The sequence below is a fragment of the Ammodytes marinus genome (assembly GCF_949987685.1).
Source record: "Ammodytes marinus genome assembly, chromosome: 15".
NCBI classification, from domain to species: domain Eukaryota; kingdom Metazoa; phylum Chordata; class Actinopteri; order Uranoscopiformes; family Ammodytidae; genus Ammodytes; species Ammodytes marinus.
The window spans coordinates 11,310,412-11,331,105 of NC_137219.1; the positions used below are offsets into that span (position 1 = coordinate 11,310,412).

General features: G+C 40.9%; 1 protein-coding gene across 1 annotated transcript in view; it reads left to right on the top strand.

The window, feature by feature from the left end:
- Positions 1 to 3,611: 3,611 nt before the first annotated feature.
- Positions 3,612 to 20,694, top strand: part of pacrg (PARK2 co-regulated) — a gene marked incomplete at both ends in the record, with an annotated part of 165,259 nt that continues 148,176 nt past the window's right edge. The window contains one exon of the mRNA XM_080042251.1: positions 3,612 to 3,683. Within this exon, the coding sequence (XP_079898377.1) occupies positions 3,612 to 3,683 (72 nt within the window). The remainder of the gene's footprint in view (positions 3,684 to 20,694) is intronic.

The window sequence follows — 20,694 nt, forward strand, 5'->3', positions numbered from 1 at the left end:
TTTATTTAGATGTAGAGTTTTTTCCCCCCCAGCAAAAGGCATTTTGTTGATCTCTACCATCCTGCAAATACATTTAATGCATAAACATATCTGTTGCAAAGCTTTTTATACATTCAGGAACCATGCCTCTCTAACTCTGCTGCCTGCCTAATGTAAACATGTCTCTTCATTGCCTACAAGGTGGTCAAAATACTCCACCTTTGCAGTTATTAAAAGAGTATATTTGGCTCAGAGAGTGTCTCATTTACTCATTCATTCTGATTTGGTATTCCTTTTCCCCCCAGTTCAGGTTGAAGACTATTCAAATATGAACTGGAAAAAAGGTAAACAAACATGGTGGCCCTGCATGTTGTCAGAATATGGTGAAATAACATACCTGGAGGAATCTCACTTTGGACGATCCGACAGAGACGCACAGCATCAAATTGAGGGATTGTGGACATGTTACAACCGACAAGTCACTGTGACAATGCATTGATACAACCAATCATCAAAGGTTGAATATGGCTAGGAGTTGTGATCAGTTCAAGGGAAGACTGATGTTCCCTCATCACACTGTTTCTAATACAAATACAACTCATAAGGAAAGGGCAACGATCAGAGGAGCATAATAATGTTTTTGTAGCAGGAATAAATGTGACTTCTTTCCTTACGTGTTTATCAGATTGTGACCCAGATTTATCTCATGACCTTCAGGTTGTGAACCAATGCTCTAATGTGTTCCTCCTGTTCAATTCCCCAAACGTTTTGTTATTATGAATAAATCACAATATCAATATCTTCGGCTGTGAAGCCTTGTTTAAACACGTTCAAGTTATCTCTCAATTGTTTTTTGTTCCATTCCTCTTAATAATGACTCAGGGCATTATTATGTCAAGTTTGAATTTAAATGATCACCTGATTCCTCTATAATTAGACATTAAACCATTAAAGGCCCCTGTGCCCCCCACACAGGTGTTTTAACTTATTCTGGCTCATTAGATCTGTACTGAGGTTGAAATTGGGCGCCACCATGCTGGGAAGTATGTGCCATCGCCCAAGTCCTCGTACTAATGAAACATGTTCAAAGTTATAAGTTGTTTTTGGCAGAACAGGTGCAGTCAGGGGAATTTCACACAGTCTGTACGAACCCACACAGTCTAGAGTGGAGTGCTAATAAGGCAAAAGTGAAACCCCCTGTGGAGGTACACCTAGAAAATGTAGGGCCTTTTAAATAATTTGAGATCAAATTAGCTTGACTATTTGATCAGGTGCGATGCCACTTTATATACACCAGGGCTTTACTATGTTCAAGGAACAGTTTGATGGCTTTAAGCACTTGCAAGATATATTCAGGCCCCTCATAACAAATCACTACAATATTCCAACTATATTCCTTTTGGGAGGACTAGATCATGTATGGGACTCAATAGTGCTATTAAGGGATTTTATGTGTATTCTTAGGTACCGGATATATCTTCTCTACAGTATCCCTATAGGACATTAAATATATATCGTAGCTTTCATTATTCTTTTCTGGTTTAAAGTTCATGAAACATGTAACACAGTAGGTAAATACACATACGACGCTCCAGATTCACTTTTGCACTGGATGGTATTTATCGCAGCCACATACCTTGTGCACTTTCTTTTTTTTTCTTTTCTTTCACAACCTGACGAGCTGTTAAACCCAACAAGCCCCTGGCCGCTCTCCATCCAGCCTAATGGCCTAGTCTAACGGCTGTTTGTCTTGTTTCATGGTAATTGGGGGGCAACTGACTCTGCAGCAAAAGTTTCTGCTATCCTTTTCCTGCTGAGATTCTTCTGCTTGGCTCCTTTGGGCCCTCTGCATTGTAGCTACCAGTTTCTGCTCTAATGATAACCATAATTGCTGTTTTCCCTCATAGTGGACAATGGTGACCAAGCCTGAAAGTAGCCGAGCAAATGAGCTGCAGATCAAACCAGGGACACTGGGATGATAAAGGCACAGTCTACATGTACACAAAAAAACATATATTTATCAAAGCATGATACATTGTGGTCCTATTCAATGTTACAACTCATATTGTTACCCTCATGATCTACAGAATAAGTTAGTTATCCATAATACATCATTAGCAACAGACTATAATCTTTACCCTCTAAGTCAAACACTACGAGTGTGGCCCTGAAGCAAATATGAGCCTATCAACTTGACCTGTGTGATGACCAACACCGGTAGCCTGACAGAGCTAAAGACATATCCCTTTACACACACATGTTGGCAAGACAATAATTTGTTTTTGTGTTTCAGGCATTATTCTTGCAATCTCTGTTTCTACTATTCGCAAACACCAGCACAATCATCACCGCATACTCACAGGAGTAAGATAGTGCAGTGCTGTTTGAACAATCATTTCTCAGTCCAGCTGAATTCATGCTGACGCTCCATTGCTCCATTTGCTTTCTGAAAACTCCCTTCTTCTTTTTAATCCTCTGAGAGGCAGCAGAGAGAGAGGGAGAGGGAGAGAGACCAGCATTGGATGCTGACAGGGACATAACTTGCTTTCTCTGTATACCTTGTTTACAGTCTCCCTCCCTGCTGCTATACCCTCCTCTCTCTCAATGGAGCCATAAAAAACAAATAGGGGCTTTTAGAGAAATTGCCTGTGCACTGAAGATTAATAACAGTTGCACGAGTTCAACCAAGAAAAGTCTCCGGAGGCAAAAAACGATATTGGAAGATTAAAAGTGCCACATCTCTAAATTGGAATGATTCAGAGCTCAGGCAGCTCTCTAACCAGCTTATTGAGAGTCAAGGCCTTGGTCTTCCTGCCAGACAAAGAGCATCATTAAGTACTTACTCTTGGATGAGGTTCCGCCACATCAGTACAGAGATGAGTTGATGTGATCGATCCTCTTTGTCTAAAATGAAAAGCATCTGCTGCGAAGGCACACACAAAGACATGGCACCCTGTGTGAGGAGAGCACCAATTAAACCCATTCAATCATACAAAAGAAGAGTTGATAAAAACAAGTTGCAGCAGATAGGCTACAAATCATTTGGCCTGCTAATAAACCTTCCATGCGCAACTTGCAATTGCCCTAGGCTACGAAACTAGCATAGGCCTAGACTAGCTCTTTTTCTCCATGTAGGCCTTCTTCATGATTATTTGGAAGATTAGTATCAGGGTTTAGATATTAGATATAAAAAACAGACAATTTTATTGGCCTTTCACCATAATAATTTCATTTAGAGGTAATTTCCTGTTTTTTACTAAAATCTTTATAATAAAAACATAATAATATAATTCTACTTTTAAAATAGACCAAACGAAAATAAAAGGTAGGCTACAAACTATTTAATGTGTATTGAATAATTGTGATCGATCACTCAAGCATCCGCCTCTGATTTACCTCGTCCACGACACTTTGCTCTGCATATTTTCAGCAGTGCCCTGAAATTCCCATGGCAACAAGGCAACACACGTCTCCGCAGCAACCAGACCAGAGCGTCTCTGAAGGTGCATAGCAACCACTACATGAAAAAAACCCAACAACACCAACGGGCGTCACGTTTTGAGAGCCACACGAAAATTAATTAGTCCGCAACATTGTTCAGCATTTTTTACAAGACAAGAAGACCCGTAGATATGCTGACGAGGAACAAGATGGAGATAAGAACACGAGGTTTCACCGTGAAGGCCACAATGAAGAACTCGGTGGTGAGTGAAGTTATTTGACGTTGTTAACCGGCTAACGTTCGGTTGATGTTAGCATTAGCAGTGTCTGTAACATTAAGTTTGACTGCCTTTTTTGTTGTTGAAATATTTGACTGACACCTGACTACGTAGACAAGTTACCGGGTATAAGCATGTGTTATTGGGGAAAATAACAAATAATAAAAAAAGCGCATATTTAAAGTTGGCTAATTGAATTCACCATTCAGTTTATCACAGGGGGTTGCATACTTTTTTCACTGGGCTCAAGCTAGCTGTCTAATTTGTAACAGTTTTGGCTCAACGCACTCACTAGTAATGTTTTTGAATATTTAAATCATCCCAGACAAGAGTTGCACATTAGTGACAGTCAAAGGCCCAGACAGAAGCTTTGTGTGACAGGTCACTTGAACAGTTGACTGTCTGGATGGTCAAGGTTACAATTGCTCTGAAGATGAGCTGAGCAAAATCTAAAACTAATGGCCCACGTAGATGGAGCAGCCCAACAACGTGTTCTCTCCTCCCATCATTTTGCTATCCCTGTGTTCTGAGTGCATGTGTGTGCATTCTTATGCTTGCATGTAACTCTTTCGGTAAGACAACCTTGGATGGGTTTTACACACAAGTAGGCCTACAGGGATTTTAGAACTCCAAAATTATCCAATATCTGTTATGGGCAAAAAATGACACTTTTATAACCCATTCAAAAGCCATATTGCAATGGTTAGTCAATTTGAATTTCAGGAGCCATATGCTTAGAAAAACTAAATTATTGCCTTTTATTTTTTTATTTTTTTCTCATAATATCTTCGATTCACCATATTGTTTTATAGGCTAATATTCTTCTGGGGTAGTTGGAGTTGTACACATTACACCACATGATTTCTGCAAGCTTTGAGCCGTGTTTGTCTAGCCACCAAAGCTTTTATGTGCTCTACAAAAAACTATTGTGCTGGTGCCCCTTGGCTTATGCTCAGACGCTTCCCAGAACAGGATTTCCTTTCCTTTATACTGTGTTGGAAAGAGTTGACTTATTTATTTCCACAGACAGTCGTGTCAGGTCTTCCTCTTCTCTCCTGCAAGTGAAGATGGATCAGGAACATGTAATGGCTTTGTATAGCAGAGGACATTACTCTCTTTTTTTTGGATGATTGTATTGATTGGTATAAAGCTAGCTTCTGTGAGGGCCAAAATGTTTTATGATTTTAGAAATGTGGACAAGTTGTATCTGGTGTAGGTTTTATACCTGTGTATTGTGCTGTATGTGTAGCCTCACGCTAGGAGCAAATATGGTGATGTAAAAGTAAAATGTGCCATCACACATTTTACCACTGAAACTTGCTATATGCCCTCATTCAATTTCAGTCTAGATCAGTGGTTTTCAAACTGTGTGAACACATTTTTATTTTAATTTTTTTATGGAAAATGAATGTGTCTTTCTTCAATAGCTTCTAATTCATCCGACACAGTGTCTCCAAATTATTTGTTCACACAAAATTCCTCAGATTTAGCCTCTTAATTTACCTCTCAAAGTGCACCAGATTCATGCATTTCACTTTAAAAAGGTAAACAAAAATCTCCCAGGGGGGCATACCCCCGGACCCCCCTAGGAGAGTCTGGTTCTCCGCTGGCGAGGCACTAGCGAAAAAACACTGGGTGTGTGAATGACATTTAACAGTAGTCAATCATTTGGGCAAGTCTTTCTGCCTATCTTTCTCACTCCACTGCACACTCACTACTATCCATGCCTAAAGGAAGCGATGTTTCAAAATATGTTTAAAATGTGTAAAATAGGAACAGAGTTGTTTAAAATGTGCAAAATAATGAAAAGATCTTTCAAAACTTTTTTTGGGGTGGGGGCTCCGCTGAAATTTGTTCTCTGAGGGGGGGCTCACTCTCTCACACTTTGAAAACCCCTGGTCTAGATTGTTGTTGTTGTTGACCTTTTGTCATAAGGAAGCAGTTGCTTTGCTTTGTGCGAGGAGGAGAGTTATGTTTTGCTCTTTGCTATTAGCCTTTGCCATTGCTTTTTAATTCTCATTTGACACTTTTCTACAGAGTTACGTTCCGCTAGTTATAAAAAAAAAAGCATATTGCATATTACATAAATTGACAAATTGAGGCATTCTTTTACTCTCACTTGCCCGATCTCTCAGGCAATTAATATCCCCAGCCTATTTGTTTTTTCCTCTTTCCGTTAAGGAAATGTAGACGGGTCGCTTACATTTTAAGAATATTTTTATGTTTGAGTATATTTCCTCCATGTTGCAAATTTGGCTACATGTCTTTTTTGATGACAGCTTTAACTTGGTTCATGGTTAAACGAGAGCACTGCATCAGAAGTTAAGGCATCCGTGGTCAGCAATGATTTAATGAATGAAATGAAGGAAAGTGTCAGTTTAATATGAGCTGTCAGCAATCCTCCTGAGGCTCACTTCCACATCTTTTTCTACTTCTGAAATGTTGACTGTCCGGACTTGATGCAAACTATTTAAGTAGGTCTGCCTCTCTGAAAGTGAAAAGTTTTTTTTCTACGGCAGACAGCTATTTCCTTATTATGTTCACACTGCACTTCAAAGAATCAGGCCTATGTGATAAATAGTGAAAGTGGAAGAGGCGCTGCACATTTTTGGTGACACCGGCGGTAAATACTTGAGCACAAAACTGCAGCTGTCTCTTTTTTTTCGTATGGCAAGGGCTGCCTTGAGATGCAAAAGAGGCAGGCAGAGCTATCATTGACTTCCTCATCCTTTTTTGAAGGTCATAAACAAATCTCCTGTCAAGAGCCTTTCGCTATAGGAAGCCTCCTGCAAAGCCCTTTAATATTCACACATCTCCCCCGAGGATCTGCTGTGTCGGAAACATGAATGATACTCGCTCACTGCCATACCACGGCCTAAATCCTCAACCAAAACCATTACATTTTTCAGAGGCTTGCTTGTGTCTGCTAGAGTGCTACCTTCAGTTTTTTCCCCCCTCCTCCCCTGTGGTCACTGACATATCGCTCTAGAGAGGGCAGCTTTGCGGAGAGCTGTGATTTGTAGGTAACGACAAGGCCATTTCAAGCCTTGAAAGAGTATAGGGGCTTGAAGCATAGGCTTATTATGCTTTAAAGTATTTGTGGTCATATAAATTGAATCAATAGCACACAGGCCCCTGAAACTTTCTCCCTTTTTTGTTGTTGTAATGATTCATGCCCAAGCATTTAAAGAGAAAAAAAGATGCACTTTGCATTCTGGTTGGAGGGCGTCACCTTGTGTTTCCGACAAAGACAAGAACAAAGCTGTTATTTTCTGTGTGTCAGAGGCTTATTCCAGCTATGTGACAAAAACAGCAGGGCTTTGGAGGGGAGAGCGAACCCCTGCATAGTGTTGTGTGACATGAATGCACATACTGTACATTTAGAAATCACAGTTGACACAGGTAAAGGAACAAAAGAATATTGATTTTCTTATGTTATGGGGTATGAGTATGAGTGATATGAAATTGTACTCTATGGTATTATAAAAAGTATTTCTGTAGGTCAACCTACAACAACTTAGGTAGCTGTAGCTGTATTGATCTCATCCACACTAGGGCTGGGCGATATGGACCAAATCTTATTTCACGATATAGGTAATTTTATATCACGATATGGATATATATCACAATATAGTATTTTTCCTTAAAATTCAATGGATTACATTACAATAACCGTACTGAACTTTAATCACATTAGATTATTTTCATCTTTTGCTTGGAACTTAAATTTCCATACAAAATACCACACCAGTCTGGCTTTAGTCAGTCAGCGCAAAATAAAAATGACAGCCTCAACCAAAGAGCCTACATTTTCCAATTGATAGTAGCCTATATCAAAATAATGAAAGACTTGAATTTTCCTGCAGTATTTGCTCATCTTCATTTAAAAAAGATGTCAAAATTAACTAATGAGCAAATGTCTGGTAATACTTTAACTCCAGCTTCAACACAAATAATATTTTCAAGTTTGACATGTTTTAAAGTTAGCCTACATAAAACTGTCTCCAACAATAACAGCACGGGGGTGAAGCCCCGAGTAGGCTAAATATGTCATTATTAGCCAGCTAGCTCACGAGAGCTAACCCATGTAGTTTGCGGCTTAAAACAAGCCAACTCTGCGTCACGGCAACAGCACGCTGAAGCAGCAAGCAAGTTTCCTTTGCCCGATGACATTTTTGACCGTTAAAACCAGCTGCTCTGCCACCGTGACACAGAGTTGGTTTGTTAACTGTAAAGTGTCGGCGCACCGGAGCTATGGAGCTATACAGCTAGAGCAACAGATGAGGCTTCTTCTGTTGCGGGTAGAGAAGCTGTATTGCAGCCCAGAACTCTGCTGCAGAGCCCCCGTGTGGCGCGGCGGTGTAACTGGAGTGTAACTGTAGGGACTCGGAGGGACAGCTGCCTCCCGCTCCATCTATGCTCCCGCCACATGAACTTTTTTTCTCTGCGATATAAACGGTATGGCCAAATCTCTCCCTGTAGACACTTTCATATTGTCCACGATATAATATCGTCATATCGCCCAGCCCTAATCCACACTTGTCACATTGTGGCCATTTTGTTGAATCTCGCTAAGTCTAGCTTTGTAGTTTTTAGCTATTCCCCCAAGAAAGCTCGGATTCGTCCAACCTTTCTCCAACAAGTGGAAAACAGACTATAGCTGAAATAAATCTGGGATGTGTGCAACAATTCAGGGACGTGAAATCAGGTTTGCTTATTTCGTCTGTGTAAACACCTATACCTGTATAATAACTCAATAACTATTGAGTTTACTAAGGAACGCGTACAATTGATTCAAAGAGTCCTCAATATGTGGAATGTCTGACCTTAGATTATCATCATGCACCTTTATTGATTTATACAGCCTCTAATTTGTTGAATATCTGCCTTAACACGTACTGTGAAGTTTTCTCCTTTTGTGGTGTTACTCTTAAGATAGACGTCTCAAGAGATATTATGTCTCATGGATCCTTTACTTTCATGAAATGTTCCTTTATAAAAAGTCACGACAGCGACACACGACAATAATGTATTTTCAATTGTCTCTACACCCTCCCGTGTCCTACATACACATACAGCACACATGCGAAAACACAGCCACCATCCTCTCTAAGATGCTGTTACACAGTTCACCTTAAAGGGCAAATCGATACAAACTACACCTGATCCCGACCTCAACTATCTTGTAGCGAGGGGGTCTTCAGATTGCTGAGCCGATACACTGCTTTTATACCAAGCACACCTCATTTACTGTTTGCTTGGCCTCTGGGATAAAAAATTGAGCTGGTAAACACTGTCCCCAAGTCTGATACATCCCCCCCACCACCACACACACACACACACACACACACACACACACACACACACACACACACACACACACACACACACACACACACACACACACACACACACACACACACACACACACACACACACACACACACACACACACACTCACACACACAACTCACCAAGCCTTACCCTGCCAGGCCCACCGTCATCCCTGGCTCACCCCACAAACCCCGGGGGACAGATGGAGACTCCATGCTAGCGAACGTGACCTCCATTTCTTATTATTCCTTCCACCCCCACAGCATCATCATTATGTACCTGAGCAGATGTCTCAGCCTCACTATGCTACCTCCCACCCTCTCAACTTTCTCATTCTCTGTCTTCCTCTTTCTTTCTCTGTCCCTCTCTCTTTATCACTCTCTCTCTCTCTCCGTCTTTATCTTCCTCCCCCTTTCTATGTCTTTATCTGCCTCTGTCTGTCCTTCTGCTGAACCTTTATCCAAACAGGTCAGTCCCTGGAAATGAAAAAGTTTTACACTACGAAACAATGGGTTACTTAATATTGATAATAATAACAATACATAAGTATAACCCTAATGATATAATAATGAGATGGAACAGAAAATGGATGAGCTTCAATGTTGAATTCATTTGTATTGTATTATGGTACATTTTACCACTATTGGATAGTATTGAATGAACGGTGCCTTGCTCGAATTGTGTCAGAGAGGCGTTGATTCACATCTCAGCTATTTGATGCTTTAACCAGGTGTCATCTTAATAAATAAAGCAATATAAACAAATTAAACTAGTCAAAATTTAGAATTGATCTCTGATTAGGCTTTAAATGAGTCTTTAATGCAACCAGATTAAATGCATCTTCCTATAAATTGCAATATAAACCTAGTCAAAATAGTCCTACTTAATTAAATTTAGTTTAGAATGAATATAGATTTAAAGGTTTGTTTAATAGTCTGATGTGTATCAGTTAAGGCTTGATTTAAAACGATTACATTCTATTTTTGACTGAAACACCACGGGGTGGAGAAATCCTAAGGAACAGAACATGATACCGCCAGGATAAAAAAAGGCTGCGAGTTTGAGATGAAAATAAGCCTCAGTGTCAGTTATATGGATAGCAGGCAGTTGTTGACCAAGATTGAATCCTTGGAAGCTGTTATGGAGATGAATCTGTCTATTTATTTTTTTTCACTCGCAGTCAAAATCATTCTTCCCCATCGCTTCAAACACATTTACCTGACACAGGAGCTCATAATGTGCCCAGCATGATACATAAATTGGCCATGAAGCCCGGCGTTGTGAGTGTGAAGCCTGCCTATGCAAGTAAAGGCAAATTATAGTCGTTTCTGAGGTTAGATTCCGTGCTGCAGTTTTCCCCACCTGCCTGCTTGCTCGCCTGCCTGCCTGTCTTTGAACTGCCTCGTGGAAGTGTTTTGTAAACCAGCGACGCTTGTAGACATAAAAACCCCTCGCGCACGCTAAAACTATTTTCCTGAATCCATCCTCCTTCCAGCCTCCCTCTGCTCCTGCACGCTCGTCTTATCAGCAACAGAGGCCTGTGGTCCATCCCGCTAAGCAGCTGGGGTTGTGTGAGGAAGAGTTGTGTCATGGTAAAACAGGTTCAATTGGCAAAGGGCTCTGGAGGCCTGCTGGCGTTTCCATTACTATCGATCAACCACGGAGCCTCAAGGCCTTGAGTGGACGGAGAATTGGCTGACTTGGAAGTTTTACAGTTTCCTTTTGGACTTTGTTGACTTTGGCTTCCTTGCTTTTTACTTGCAAAGCCATGGGAAAACACTGACCCAGTTAGAAGCACATTTTAAAGATTGTTTGAATATACTTAAATTTGGTTAATAAAGGGAGGTTAGGGCCTGTATATGGATTGCCATTTCTTTATTTCGATCCCATTGACAAACCTACATTTCGACGACGCATGAATTTGGCAGAACCTACAGGAAGTAGTTTTGGTTGCTCCAGGCTGGTCTCACCAGGTATCGACGGGTAGCTTAGGTCATAATTGATGGCATTGCTATGTGAGGTGCTCGACTGCTGAAATGTCTGTGACCTTCTCCCTGGGCTCAGGAAAAACACCATCTAGAAACTTCAGTCATATTGGAGAAGTACTTCTTCCACAGCATTCTATCATGACCTTATAGGAAGTACTTGGCTGATTACGTCTATTATGTTTGCTTTCCTCAGAGCCTGGTTGACAATTACACTGGCCTCTCTGTTTGTTATGTTCTCCTTCAAGCCCTTGTAGCTCGCATCCTAATTAGATGGCTTTTAATGGAGAATGTTTATTGCTCCTTGCAGGGCCTCTATTTTCCGCTTTAGAGTTAATTAGCCCTATGTCATGTGATAACCATTGCAGAGGACATCTAGACCCACCCGTGCAGTGTCCTTCCTGATTTAAAAAGCAAGAATGCAGGGGGTATTGGCCAAATTAGGCGGTTGTTTTCAGTATCAGTCGAAATGAAAGCACCAATAAATATAAGGACATACTTTGATGTTTGGCATGAGGCCATGCTTAAGAGTATAAGCCTGACAGGACATTAGCCATTTCTTCACTCATCCTCCATCATTATCACCCATCATCACACATACTTGCCCTTGCTAGAGGACAGTGTTCTCAGTGCACTAATCTGCCGGTCTTAGGCATGTGTGTTATACACTCTACTACGGGGCCATACGTGGCAGCTCACGTACTGCCTACATCAACATAATAGTAACCACCAGCAGAAAAATCAATGTATCTGACAAACAATGTTATTCCATTCCAATAATGGCAAATGGTGGCCTTTGTTTCGCTTCCCCCTGCTTTGAAAACCTTTTAAAATCACCATCAGTGCAATAACGCTGGCCTGACCTTTAAAATCTTTGCTGACCAATGCAGAGACCAAAATGGGTTGTGTGTCTGTAATCCCTCAAGGACAATGACAAAATCCACCATGCAACTGTACATTGTAGCAGACAATTATGTAATAATTTATCCGTTTTTAATGTAACAAAAACAGATAATGTAGTAACTTGCCAATAAATTCATAACATTACTGAACCAACAACGTAATACATTTTTGCCCATGATGTATTTAAGCAATAGCACACGAGAGGGAGCATGTTGTCGCTCTATATCAGCACTGCTGTGATTCGGTCGTAGGCACGAGGCCGCAGGCCGAGTGCCGAAGAGAAACACAGCAGTGCTGATATAGAGCGACAACATGCGACCTCGAGTGTGCTATTGCTTTTATACAGCAGTTTTACAACTGAAATTCACAAGTTAACTTTAAAATGTTATCTTTAATCATTTAAGAATGTATTTGCTTCTGCCAACACAAATAGTTTGACAACAGCAATCAGAGCGGAGCGCGTTGCTAAGCAACAACTTTACGCGAGTGAGCTCGTCTTGCTTTGTTTACTCTGGTAACATTAACCACGGCGGCCCGATGTCCCGTAAAAATCACCAAAGAAACGGAACGGCGGATCTTAATCTAGTTGGTAATAAGGTCCGCTGCCCAATCCAAACCCCCACGCTTCATTTCCCAGAGTTTATGAGTGTATTTCGGCCCGGGGGAAGTAACGTTATACAATGAGGTGGGCAAGCTAGGCTAGGCTAATATGCTGCGCTCGTATTATTCAGCAGCCTGAGTTTATCTCCACACACTATTGCTGTCTTCAGTAACGTGAGTGTGAGCGACTACCGCACACTGTCTCTGTCTGTGTGTCTGTGTGTGGCAGCGATGCCCTCTCACAGGGGAGAGACTCGCCACAGTCAACCTGAGTCACACACACACAGATAACACACAAGTGAAGCTCTGGCTCATCAGTGAGCCGCGGAGTGATTTTGACAGTTGGTCTACAGTTTGGTGAACAGTCCCGAGTGATGTTGTTGGCTAATATCAGCACTCCTTCAGAACGCTCAGAAGGTCTCTCGTCCAATCAAATCACTCGCTCAGAACCAACTGCTGTATAATAAGTTATAATATCCTTAGCCTACATTAGGCTGGTTGTGACATTATAGGTCGGTTTTTTAAAAATCCTCTAAAAATATAATAACTGGAGCCAATAATGTAATAATATTCTTATCACTTTATTTAAGTTTGATTAATTGGCTATAAAGTATTACATTTCCTTTTGCCTCTTTTAAATACCTGCTTTAAAGCCCCTATCTCACTGGGCTGCGACAGTGTGCGACAAGTTGGAGACACAAAACTGCGAGAAAATATGCGAATTAGCGACAATTTTCACTTGCAGTCTCACTGAGTTGGTTCCTCACGACACGTTTGCGGATGTCCTTATGGGCAGAGATTTGTGTCAGTAGAACTTGAATTTGAATTGATCGACTTGAATATGAATTGATCAACCTGCATTTGAATTATTGATACTTGAATTCGAATTTATACACTTGAATATGAATTATCCATTTGAATTTGAATGAATTATACTTGAATCTGAATTTTCTCTACTTGAATCTGAATCAGTTAATACAAGTTCAAAATTCAAGTTTTCAAAAACTTTTTGTCGTGTACACGGTTAGGCATTTTTGTAAACGTTCACACCCCTAATTCGCACTAGGTCTACTGTTCATTTGCACTGAAGAAAGGTGTTTGGTGAATAAAAATTCACCAGAATGCAGGAAATTAAGCATAATGCTCCAAAAAAAACAGCTGAGTGCTGTCTGATAAGCCGGACAGAGAGCGTCGGAGGAATCCTTCGCCTCTAAACATGTAAACGTGTGAAGAAATGAATAAATAATCAATTAGCTTACCTAAAAATACGTTTGCCATGTTACTGTTTATTGTATTTAGGATTTTAGCTCATTTGGACGCCGCTGTTTGACCGTCTGTTTTCATTGATATAGCCTATTGGCGATATTATAGGCTAACTTAATTAATAACTTAACTTTAATTACTGAAACGTGATTAGTGTTCTAAAAGATACTTCGATTATAAAACAAGAGGTCAAAAACACAGACGATGATTAAACAAACTAATTTATGACTTTATATTTCCTGAACGTTAAATAACGGTCACCGCCCGGACGCTGTAGCCTAGGATTAGAGATCTGCACTCGATTGCTCTTCCTCAAAGAACCCGGATGTGCACATCCCTACTCGAATCTGATTTTTTTCTACTTGAATTTGAATGTTTTCTACTTGAATTTGAAAACTTGAATTTTGAACTTGTATTAACTGATTCAGATTCAAGTAGAGAAAATTCAGATTCAAGTATAATTAATTGAAATTCAAATGGATAATTCATATTCAAGTGTATAAATTCGAATTCAAGTATCAATAATTCAAATGCAGGTTGATCAATTCATATTCAAGTCGATCAATTCAAATTCAAGTTCTACTGACACAAATCTCTGCCCATATGTCCTGGCCAAAACTTGCTGGGAGCTCGCATTTATGTCTCGCGAATGTCTGGCGAGCGTCGCACAAACGGAATGTCAGTCTCATTTTTGTCTCAAATCAGTCGCAATTTAGTTTAGTTTAATTTCCTCGCAAAGTTGTCTCACATTTCTCGCACTTTCTGACTCGCGGAATCTAAAATGAGAAGGGTTTGCGACGCGTTTGAGACACATGCGACGACTCTGAGACTATTTTGAGACTAGATTTGTCGCACACTTTTTTTGAACATGTTCAAAATTCAAGCGACAGGACTGCGAGGCTCTGCGACTCATGAGAGGAAATTGAGACCCCCGCGAACGCTTGGAGACAGTTTAGAGACTCCCTCGCGAATGCAGTCTCCTACTTGTCGCAAACAGTCGCAGCCCAGTGAGATAGGGGCTTAAGACCTCAACACACTACTGCTACCCTACCTTATGGGCATACAGTTATTATGTTATTGGTTCCAGATTTCTATTACAATATTGGTACATTATTGCCTTCAAAAATGATTTTGCTATTGGCAGTTACTATGTTATCGGACATTATTACATTATAGCTGCTAGGGATGGGCATAATTGATCGATTAGTCGATCATTGCTCGTTAAGAATATTGTCGAGCACGTGAAATTGTTATCGATCATATAGCCGTTGTGTTGCGCAGTGTGAGTCCGGCAGCACAGCAATGAGTTTCACTATGTGGCAGCACCATAGACTGTATGGGCAGCAATTAAACATCCTACCAGCAGGGGGAGATACTTAACTAGTAGTAGGAGACAACAGAACAGGCTCAGGCAGCAGCCTGCGAGCTGCCGTAGTTGTCAAAACTAACAGGAAGAAGTTAAGGCAAAATTTGGCATCGGACCGGACAGCTTTAGAACCGAAAATAACTAAGTTCATTAAGCATTGTGAAACCTTGTATAAGTACAACACCTACACAAACCGAATTATGTACCACTTGTACATTGAAGCCTACATCTGACCCTGTTTAACGTGTGACATTAGCGCCGCTAGCATTAGCGGCTAACTTTTGCGTCTATGCTTTCCTACTTCTTCTTCATCAGGGAACTCATTTGCACATTGTGTTTATTAGATGAAGTAACGTTAGGTCTTTTACCACTCAGAGAAACGTGCCGTGCCCTTATGCAGTCTTTGGCAGCATCTTAGGAGGCGCATATGTGTTTAAACTTTAAAAGGTATCGTAGCATTGGCTCCTTGTTGGCTCATAGCCTCGGGCTTTAACCAGCGCCGCATTTTATTATTATTTTATTTTAAAAAGTTGCCTTGTCTTAATAGATTGTTGTTTGCCTAGAAGTTCTTGGAATAAAGATGTAATTGAGTAAAAACCTCTTTTATACAGTCTCTGGTAAAAACGCTGTATTTTGGATGTTCTGTTGGCATTTTTTAATATGTAAAAAAAGATAACGATTGCTCGATAATTGCTCGTTAATTTTCCCGATGATCGATCAATGAAATTTCTTAAAATGCCCATCCCTAATAGCTGCTAAACACATATTTAGCTAATGTACCTTGGAATAAATGAAAACAAGCAGGTTGCAATACAAACAATGTTTCTGTCAGAATACTTATTAGGGGAATTTTCTCTCTAAAGAGAAGAGGAAAATGAAGATGGGAGGTCAGAGGAGAAGTACAGCAGTCTCGTCTTGCACTCTGAATTGGGTTTGAAAAACGCTCAGCAGCCAACTTCATAAACGGTGCTCCGGGGCTGTGGTGTTCTTCAACCAGTGCCAAGAAAGTAAACCTGCAAAAGCCTCCGAGATTTGAAATAGTGTGTGCACGACACGTTCCCTTCAGAATTCCAGAATTTGCTACTTAGCTCATGCCTAGCATCCAGCTTAGTCAGAGTGCTCATAGTCTATTGTCCGCTGGAGGCAACTGCTTTGCTGCAGCACGCTGGAGAGTTCAGGTAACGGGAAGGGCCAGAAGGCAGAAGCATGATACTGTCAAAAATGATCCACATCACAGCCTGGATCCTTTCTCCTCCAGCCACCTCTGCCTATTAAACCTCGCCGAACTCTACCGAGTGTTTGACCAACACGCCGTGCTGTGTCAAAGGGAGACAGGCAACCGGTTCATCATGACTCATTCATATTCTCTCTCTCTCTCTTTTTATTCCCCATCTTTATTAATCTTGCCTGTCCCTGCCACTCCCTTAAGACAGAGGAGAATAAAGGAAGAGATGGAGGAAAAAGCAATATAACCTCTTGGCCCTTATCTGCGGCTCACACGAGAGCATGTCTGGCCTCAGAGTTAGCTTTGCCTGTCCTTTTGAAAGCCCTCCTCATCTCCCATTGATTTCAGCCAAATGGTTACGCATAGTGACAGATGCTCAACTTTCCAGCTGTCACTCCTGCACCCATCTCTTTAGCGTTGGTAAATCTAACTGACTTTGTCTGTCTGTCTGTCTGAATAAAGTTGTGACATGGATGCTGATGCCAGTGCCAATGAACGGGATTGTGACTAAGACCTTTTTAGATGAGACAGAGAAAGACCACTTTTTTCTGAAGGTCGGCTGTGCTGTCTTGTCTTTTTTTCTTTAAAATGATCACTTTGTACATTTATTTGATGCTCCTACCGAGTGATTAAATGAGGAGTCTAAGGGGTCACCCTCACATTACCTTGACAACGGTCCTCTGAGGCGAGCCACAAAAAGACATAAAAATCCAAGCCAAGGAGAGAGACGAAGAAGGCAGCCTTTTTTATGAGAGGGAATTAGAGTGAGTAGACGTGAAAGATATTGTAGAGTGAATATGATTCAGGAGGGAGAGGATGACGTAGCACTTCTTGAATAGAGAGTGTATGTTTTATGATTGAAGATGAAAGGGATTTTGCTGCTCGGACAAAACTTGGGAGGTCAACACTTACCTAAACAAACAGTAATGCATGCTTTGATATGATCTGTTTTTGAGATCTCTTGCATTAGCTGTGTCATTGGTGTTTGACAATGTTTTTACATTTTCAGTGAACCATGTGGAATATCGCAAAATATCATAATAGGCATTGTATCACAATATATTGTGATAATGTAGTGTGGTGTGTATCATATTTTTACCCATGTATCGTGATGCGTATTATAGCGTTAAATCCTTGCCAATACCAAGGCCTAGGAATAAGTGTGTGAGTCTGTGTGCGTGTGTGTGTGTGTGTGTGTGTGTGTGTGTGTGTGTGTGTGTGTTGGATAAATGGATGGCATGTTCAAGCAGGTAATGATAACAATGAAGTAGATCTGTAGATCTGTCTTTGACCCCGTTTCCATTTGTCTTTAAAGCTCTCATATTATGTACACTTTTCTGTCAATATTATATGGTCTTAGAGGTCCCTAATACATTTTTCTTTAGTTGTTTGCTGAAAAAACCGTTCAGATAATTTATTGTAGTATGCCTCTATACCCTGATTTTCAGCTAATCTCACGATGGCCTATTTTTGTAACCGAGCTGCAGCTCCCCTCGTAAATATACAATCTATGAGCTCCCCCCGCCCCTGTCTGGAAGCGAAGCCATTGGCGTCTGCCCATAGGTCCATAGCTTGCCGTGCCGGCACTGCATGTTACCACGGTTAGGTTTAGCCTGAGAAGAACCATGTCTAGTGCTAGTAACGCAGGAGCTCACCCGCACTTTGAACAGTTTGACATGACCGATCCTTGTCTACATGAAAGACTATGTTCATACAGATGCACTGACAGCCACAAGCTAATGGAAACGGCATGTTCACAATAAAAATGCATCAAAAGATGGAGGCTATTGCGAAGCTAGCTCAGAAGCTAACGGCTAAACATATCACTAATCAGTGAAAAAATGAGCTTCAAAGTTAGACTTCGATTCTATTACCTTCCAATGCTTTGTCTTGGTAAAAACGAGGCATTTTCAGACTGCTGTGGGGAATATAAACAGCTATTTAGCAAATGTAATCGTAATCGTAATTTTTCTCTGAAAATAATCGGCATCGGCACTCCAAAATCACTATCGGTCGGGCCCTACTCCTCCTTGTCTAAATGAGACAGTGGCCTATATCTCGTCAACCTAGACTGGTAATTATCTTCGCATGTAATGCATTTTAATAGCAAATGCGATTAAAACTGTGGCACTGTACAGCCCTACGTTTACTTGTTTGAACCCCACCGGTTAAAAACACCAATGCAAAAGGAAATTATGTAGCCTACGTGTTGATTTAAATACAGCGCGGGTACATGGAATCGGATCACAAGTAGACAAAGAAGTCACATTTGAAAATACAAGTGTGAACACATGGACTGAGAGCTGTCCACTTGTAACCAGATTAAAAAAATCAGATGTTAATCCCAGGTGGAAACAGAGTCTTTGTACTAGGGCTGCAACTAACGATTATTTCAATAATCGATTAATCGGTCGATTATTTTTTAGATTCATCGATGAATCGGATAAAAAAAAATAAACATTTGTAAATGCCGCATCTTTATTCAAAAACTGAACATTACTTCAAATTCACAGTGCAGACTGAAGTGTCAAAACACCAGGTTATTGCTCCAACGTCCCGGAACTATTAAAAGTAATATTAAATGATAAAAAATTAATAATAAATGGTAAATGGACTTAATAATAATAATAATAATAATGGATTGGATTTATATAGCGCTTTATTTCTATGTGACTCAAAGCGCTTACAGGGTTCCAGGTTCCATTCATTCACACACAGTCATACCGGTGGTGGTAAACTACCATAGTAGCCACAGCTGCCCTGGGGCAGACTGACAGAAGCGAGGCTGCCATTCAGTGCCATCGGCCCCTCCGACCACCACCTCAAACATACAGCAGTCATACACATTCACACGAGGCAAGGAGGGTGAAGGGACACAACGACCATGACACAAGTGGCCGGGCTGGGATCGAACCGCCAACCCTAGGATCATTGGCCAACCAGCTTAACCACCTGAGCCACGGTCGACTTGACTTATATAGCGCTTTTCTAGCCGATTTTCTCAGCCCCAAAGCGCTTTACATATCTTACCACATTCACCCATTCATACACACACTCATACACCGATGGCAGTAGCTGCCATGCAAGGCGCTCTCTGAACCATCGGGAGCAATTTGGGGTTCAGTGTCTTGCCCAGGGACACTTCGACATGTGGCGGGTAGGCAGGGAATCAAACCTCCGACCCTGCACTCCAGAGGCAATCTTCCTACCCACTTCGCCACTGCCGCCTAATAAACTTAACTGGGATAACACAAAAAAAACATACAATGTATGATATACATTTATACAGTATAAGGGATGTCCATGGTAAACCAGTCAACCGATAATATTTTGAACCGGTAAATAAAAACGGTTAAAAAAATTAAATCATCTTAATTTCTCTCAGATGACAGGAGATCGTTAATTTGTATTGATATTGATACCATTTTCAAGACTCCTTAACGATCCAAGTCTTTATTGATATCACATTTGATATTATTGATAATTTTCTATTATTTTGTTGAAATAGAACTTGTATTATTGCTTTAATTGCTGATATGATCATAGCTCAAGATAGGACATTAAACAGGTCATAATTCCATCTTTACTATCTATTTTATATTGCTGGGAAAACAAGTTTCGCCAAAATCTCAAATTTCTTTTTTTTTGTGTTGCATTTGAACACATATTACTGAGCCGGCCTGAACACATCACAATTGACATGTTTGCTACTTTTTTTAAGCTAACTAGCTCTATATCCTTCCGATTTTAACATGGATTTAAAATCTGGATCACTATTTTTAACTGACGGGACTTTCTACACCGTTCGGTTGTGTGATTACTGCCGCTGCTTTGAATGACTGTTGATGCGCCGATGCCAACTCTCCAAGCACGTCTGCACACCGTCTGCAGCAGCAGCAGCTGACAGAGTTTTTTTGGACTAGACGGATACTGAGTTGAAGGAGTTTTTTTTAACCCAAAGAAAGCAAAGGTACAACACTTTTATATAGGCCTGCAGTCCAGTGTTAGATATGACCAAAATACAAGCTGTGGCCGCTCACACTATAGCTTTCCCGCACGTGAAGCGAGCCTTCACGTGCGGAAGGCTCGCTGTGGGGGCGTGCATGAACCTGTCGGCGGCTGGATGTAAACAGTGCCGCGCCTGCAAGTGACTTATTAATCGCGCGACTCAACGAATCGATGACCAAATTCGTTGCCAACGCTTTTAGTAATCGATTTTAATCGATTTTATCGATTTGTTGTTGCAGCCCTACTTTGTACAAATCCTGCTCTCTGAATAAAAGCCAGGGGTGGCTGGCCGCAAAGTGTTCTGGGAATGTC